The sequence below is a fragment of the Chanodichthys erythropterus genome, chromosome 12 (genome assembly GCF_024489055.1).
Source record: "Chanodichthys erythropterus isolate Z2021 chromosome 12, ASM2448905v1, whole genome shotgun sequence".
Classification (NCBI taxonomy): domain Eukaryota; kingdom Metazoa; phylum Chordata; class Actinopteri; order Cypriniformes; family Xenocyprididae; genus Chanodichthys; species Chanodichthys erythropterus.
The window spans coordinates 383,077-389,968 of record NC_090232.1 but is presented as its reverse complement, the minus strand read 5'-3'; the positions used below and the strand labels follow the sequence as shown (position 1 = coordinate 389,968).

Here is a 6,892-nt window from a genome sequence, read left to right as displayed (position 1 = left end):
AGTAACACAACTTGAAGCTTTTGTTACCATACCTCAAACACATGTACCCATACCTTAAACAAAAGCGCTGCTTTCTGCAACACACTTGGTCCTGCATACTACACTCTATTTCATACATAAGACACTTCGTTCAAAAATGAAATCTCAGGGTGCCATTTGGAAAACACGTGTATCCACAATACAAAACACATCGGGTAATTGCAACCACTCAAATACACACCTCAAAACGCTTACTTACAAAACTGAACACCAATCAGCCAGCTACAAAAAGGCCTCAGTTAAGCCATTTTGAGAGAGCAAGAGGTGGAGGCAGAGGAAGAGGAAGAGAGAGGAGTAGGACATGGTCAAAGAGGCACAGAACAATATTTCAGATGATATTAGAGCAATGGTGGTGGATCATGTGGCCAGACCCAAACAGACGGCAGGATCTATAATCACACCCACGCACAATTGGCCTGTTTTTCTGTATTTACAGTAGTGTATTTTGTTTTGTGTATTATTTTTGCATTACTGCATTTACTTTACTGTTTTGTATAGTACTGTGATGTGCAGTATTGAGTTAATGTCATTTGTAAACTTTCAGTACTTTCATTTTTGGTTGTTGTGAAAACCTTTGTTGGAAAAAAAAACAGTAATAATTAGATAATAATTAGATAATTAGAATATTTTCTGAATTTAGTAGTAGGAAATTACTGGTCATCCAGTTTTTTTATATCAGCTATGCATTCTGTTAATTTAGTGAATTGGTAAGCACCACACCTGATGTGATACTGTATTAGATTGTTGCATAATTTTAGTAAATAAAGAAGTTCATGAAGTCATTACTGCAGTGCTGTTTGGAAATGTCTGAAGTTTAAGCTTTATTTCTTTTTATTTCCATGCGACAGTATTAGATCTAGGGTATGATTACGACAATGAGTGGGTCCTGACACGTGTTGTCTAACTCCAATAGAGTTTAAAATGTCCGTAAATGCCAATCCAAATGCGTCTTTATTATTATCTACATGGATATTAAAATCACCAACAACAAGGACTTTATCCGCAGCCAGTACTAACTCTGATAGAAACTCAGCAAATTCTTTGATAAAGTCAGTATGGTGCCCTGGTGGCCTGTATACAGTAGCCAGCACAAATGTCAACTTACATAATGTTACATAAAGCACCATCACTTCGAAGGAATTATATTTACTCATTTAAAGTAATGTAATCGTCTGGTTTTAGCCAGGTTTCTGTCAAAAACAGCACATCTAGATTATTGTCAGTGATAATATCATATGCTTTTGAAGAAAGGGATCTAATATTTAACAACCCCAGCTTTATCATTTGTTTATCAGTATTATCTCTGTTTTTTTGTTTTTGAACACCAATTAAATTTTTACCCTTAAATAGGGTTGGGAATAAAAGTTTGATTATAAAAAGCAATAAAGAATGATACCTGATACATGAACTAGTGCTATTAGTGTTACACCTTAAATATTAATGTTACTCTAAAATGTTACCTTGTGTTGTAATGAAGAGGGTCAGTTATGATTTTGTTATTTAAGTAAGTCAACTGGTCACGTGACTTCAGTAACAAAAAACATATTCTAGAATGTTTTAGAACATTTCCATTAAGTTCTGAAAACTTTCTGAATGTTTTTAATGAAGGAATCCAATAATTCAAACATAAAGAAGGAAAAACATTTAAAAATGTTCGTTCATTAAACTCATCAATTCTTTCTCTAATATTCCCCAATATTCAGTAAACTGGAGTAAATTGTCTTTCATTACATCCCAACAGCTTGGATGTGACATCCCAGACAGCACCCATCCCTCTGTGCACTAATCATATTACATATTTAGGTATTAATGTTTCCCCCAGGCGGTTTAGTCTTAATTTCACCCCATTACTCAAAACAATAAATGATGATCTTCAACGCTGGATGAACCTACCATTATCCATTAAAGGCAAAATATCAGTAATTAAAATGACTATTCTTCCTCAAATAAATGACTTATTTACACTGATTTCAACACAACCCACGGTCACCTGGTTTAAATCTTTAGACTCAATCGTTACCAGATTTTACTGGAGAAATAAGACCCCAAGAATTAAATTGACTATCCTAAAAAAACCGAAGACTCAAGGAGGACTGGAAGCACCAGTTTTCTCACTTGGTCCAGAAGCTCAACATCAGGAGTGAATGTTTTTTTAAATATCTACAAATCAAATCATCCATTCAATCAAAAATCAATACTCGGACCATTAACCCAGACCTTTCCGCTCCTATCTCAGAGCTCATTAACATACCCTCCTCAAAGAAACTACAAAATACACAGAATAATATCAAAATCAGATAACACACTATTCCTACCATATGCTTAGTGGGAAACAGATTTATCCATTACTCCTGATGCTGATTTCTGGACACAAATCTGTAAAAATATTTACTTCAAGTAATGCCAGCCTACAACTCATACAGTATGAGGTAATTCATAGATCTCATCCAGCTGGATGGAAATGGTCTAAAATGGGATTCACATCGCACACAAAATAACCCAGACTCCCTTTGGTATTGCACCCCAATTAAAAAATTCTGGGAAATGTAACCGAATCACTATCTGTCCTTACGGGACGTCACATCCCAATGTCTCCCTCCCTTTATTAGGTGACACATCCATAATCAATCTAAATGACATAAACAAGCAGTTACTTCTAGCGGCGCTAACTATCGCCAAGAAAACTATCCTCATGAACTGGAAATCAAGGAATTGCATCCTGAAAAGCGTACTAATAGAACACTAGAACTACATCCCTGCTGGCCATCTCTCATAAATCTGCTGACCCCAACACACACCTTTATAGGATTCGGAGCACAATCTAATCTCGTGAACTGCAGTATGTTTGACCCAGCGCTCGCCTCAGGTCTCCAGTGGGCCGTGATATCCCAGTCCGCATCCAGAGCTACTGTACTTGCTGTCGGCTTTGTGTACGTTAGTAATGTAAACGTTAGACACTTTCTAATCTTGCATAATAAAAAAAATTTCCATTCATATTTTGAAATGTTAAAATAAAACAAACAAATAATTTCCCAGTTAAGATTTTAAAACATTAATAAACTGATAAATGTGTCTTTTATTTTGCTCGACTGCCTCTCTGTACAGCACTGGTCTGACCTGATGATTCCTCCAGACTATCCCTTAAAGGATCTGGGGTCAGAGGTCACGCGCGTCCGGCCCGGCGCCGGCGATCAGTTAACGCTAATGAAGGGGAATGCTGGGTAATTGCGTCGGGGAGCGAGGGAGCGCTTTGATATTGCTCTCTCATTTCCAGATTGTATTTTCACATCCGCTCTTTTCTTTCTCTCTCGCTCAGAGGAGGGAGCTCAACTAAAATACATTTCCTCGTTTTAATTTGTTCCATAATTACCGCGCAGCCCGACTTCCCCGATCTACTTAACTACAGACGTATGCTAAGCAAACACTCGCGTGCGTCCCGCGGGAAACGCTTCGCGCAGCCGCAGACGAGACGGAAGCTTTTGTCCTGCTGTATCAGTTTCATTTCCACTCTTCCCTTATTCCCGGATTAAAGGCGTGTACTGCACTGCAGCCACTACAGGACCTTAGAGAGCACAGCTCAGAGAGTTTCGTTCAGAGCAAAGTCACCTTGAGCTCCGAGCGCTGAAGAGCCGGATCCACACAGAACCAGAGGAACACAGACGCTCCGGCCTTCCGCGCTCGGAAAGCTCACAAACCTCGGGAATATTCCTTATGATCTCACTTCCTGCAGCAGAGCTTCTGACCACACTGCAGAAAACATCATGTTCTTCCAAAAATAAAAAATGACTGAAGATATTCCGTCTTCTTGACGGAAAAATGAATAAAATGAAGCGAGTCAGAAAAACAAACTTCATTCAAAGGGAAAACAAGAGTATTATTCTGACGCAGATATTTGTTCTTGTTTTAAGCACAAACTGCTTTATTTTGTCTTCATATCTCCAGTCGTTTCTCTTCTCCAGCAAATGCGGCTCGGTTTAAGAATGTTTAGATATTTGTGCGGGAAAACAAACAGAAACACTGAGGAGGAGCATCATGTTTGCAGTGCAAATGAATAAATGTCACTAAGATCAAATCAATAAATTAGAAGGAAAAAAGAGAGAAAGAACTGAACATTAAAGAAAAAGATATATTGTGAGGAAATATCTGGAGGAGAAAGAGATTTTGTTCATGTAGTTTTTATGATTCATTCTGCAACTCTTCTTTGTAAAGATGATCAATCTGAGCTGCGGCGAAACAAATCTTTTGTGCAACGATAACATTTTCAGAATGATTATGACCTGCCGTCAAAACACGCTTCAATTAAAACTGAAAATTCAGAGAGAGAGAGACGACAGAGAGAGATAAAGAGAGAGAGAGAGAGATAAAGAGAGAGAGAGAGAGAGAGAGAGAGAGAGAGAGAGAGAGAGAGAGAGACGACTCTTCGGCCTCAGCTGGTCTGGAGCCTTCTGATCGATGGGAGTGAAGAGAGTTCATAACCTGAAACACACACACACACACACACACACACACACACACACACACACACACACACACACACACACACACACACACACACACACACACACACACACACACACACACACACACACACACACACACACACACTCTCTATTAATATCTTGCACATATATTCTGTCGTTCAGCACAGGACTCTGAATATATAATATAATAATATAATATAATATAAGATAATATAATATAATATATCTAACATATATGCTCTGGTTCAGCACAGGACTCTGAATATATATAACATATAATAATAATAATAATAATAATAATAATAATAATAATAATGATGATAATAATAATAATGATGATAATAATAATAATAATAATAATAATAATAATGATGATAATATATAGTAACGTATATGCTCTGGTTCAGCACAGTTCTCGGTGTTGTGAAGCAGTGCTGCTGTTGGAGTCGAGGGCATCGTGACTTTTGTCATCTCTGAGCTCCAGCGGCGTCTGTCCTCTTCATCGGACGCTCCTGATCTTATCAGACGCTACTGGATTACTGCAGGCCTCATCAATGATTCAGTGCCTTTATTCTGTCGTCCAAACGCCTCTTCATTCAGCCTGACAGTTGAGTCGCTCCGCATGTCGTCTTACACAGTTCAGGTGATGAATTCATTTCATTCATTAACACGAGATCCAAACAACACAGCCGATCGCAGAGCAAAATGTGTCAAAAACAGAAAACAGTTAAACAGATTTGGTGCAGAGACTGTTTTCACTCGGCAAGTTACACTGAATTAAGTGTGAAATTTTCACAGTCTCACGGCGGTTCATAACGACGTCATGTTTTGGTGAGTTGGTGGATAATTCTTGCGAAAGCTCCTCCTCGTAACACTTGAGTTCTGCTGTGAGACTGAATCCGTGTTTTCTTGTAGAGCTCCGGTTCTGTTTTAAGAGATTCACGTCACGTTCGTCCTGAAGAGAGAGACGCTCAGAACACCAGCAGTATGATGAAGCGTCTGTGCGCTAACGGCAGGTCAAAGGTCAGAGGCAGGCGCGCCGAAAGGTCAGATCATCTGAAAGAGCTGCAGAAGGTCGCGCACACACATGAACTTTACCGGAGGAAGAGGAGGCCGATGAGGAGGTTTATCGATCGCGAGGCTCATATAACAGAACATGAGCAGCGGTGCTGTCCGTCACCAGCGCCTGAACGACTCGCGCGCGGCCCTGTCGTGATCATAACCAATCACGGACAACTCCACCTCTTCTGTTCAATACTACACCTTACAGCTGACACACACAACATTTGATCTAAAACTAATTAACATTTAATTTGTGACATTTTAATCAGAACCGTTAACTTTCTTCAGCATATAATCATAACACACGTAGGGCGTGTTGTGGTTTACTATTGGTGGATCTCATGTGAGTGACAGGTTGCCCCGCCCTCATCATCAGAGAAGAGAAGATATTCTGATTCAAGGTTATGAGGAACATGAATATTACACAATAATCATAAATCATTTATAATAAACACTGCAGTATTCTTGATTTCATGGTGACTTTAAATGTTTTCTACTAGAAAAAACTTACAAATCACAGAGCAGTACTGTATTCTCATGATATGACCTCTGACCTCCTGAAGGGTTTTCTTCATCTGGATTCTCATAATAATCTGGTTTGAGGTTAAATCTTTCTTTCTTTAAACAGGCAAAGCACAAGGAGTCAGTGCGTCACACCGAACACGTTCATGTCGTCTTTGTTTATGGAAATGAATATGAGATGGATCACATCAGCTTCATATTTACAGAGAAGAATGCAGGATATTGGCTTGATTTTAGTTTCTTCAAGTCTTTCGACAGTCTCTGTTATTTGAGGACAATGTTCACAGCACTTCTGAGGACACGATTCAACAGAATTAAAATCACAAACAGACAATCTCAAAGAAAAATGTTCTATATAACTGCTGACATGAAAGCCAAACCTACTGCCATCAACCGCCTGATGAGCTCGAGCCTCAGCGGAGCGTCACAATCAATATAATGTGTGTGTGTGTGTGTGTTTAAGGGTTCAGGCCGTCGTACACCAGCGCTGAATCCATTGCTGTCGTCTGTGGGTCAAAACAACCTGCAGCGTCTCGACTGACCACTGGACACAAATCCTGATCGCACCACCTGAATCACACACACACACACGTTACACAAGATTCATGTCATACACACCGTCTCTCACACACACTCGCTCTCACCTCAGAGCCACGTGGACGTCGGTGTGTGTGGCGTGCTCCCATGCGGCGTGATCCACCAGCAGCGCTCCTGTCGACACAGATTGAACTTCATCACCTCACTGTTAATTAATCAGCCTCGTTTACATCAGCATGTGTAAGTATTGA

General features: G+C 39.6%; 1 protein-coding gene across 1 annotated transcript in view; it reads right to left on the bottom strand.

Annotated features, from left to right (window-relative positions):
• Positions 1-4,466: 4,466 nt before the first annotated feature.
• LOC137031962 (acyl-CoA dehydrogenase family member 11-like) overlaps positions 4,467-6,892 on the bottom strand; it is a 14,511-nt gene continuing 12,085 nt past the window's right edge. The window contains exons 13-14 of the mRNA XM_067403368.1: positions 6,749-6,815; positions 4,467-6,674 (exon numbers count right to left, since the gene is read on the bottom strand). Of these exons, the coding sequence (XP_067259469.1) occupies positions 6,563-6,674; positions 6,749-6,815 (179 nt within the window). The 3' untranslated portion in view covers positions 4,467-6,562. The remainder of the gene's footprint in view (positions 6,675-6,748; positions 6,816-6,892) is intronic.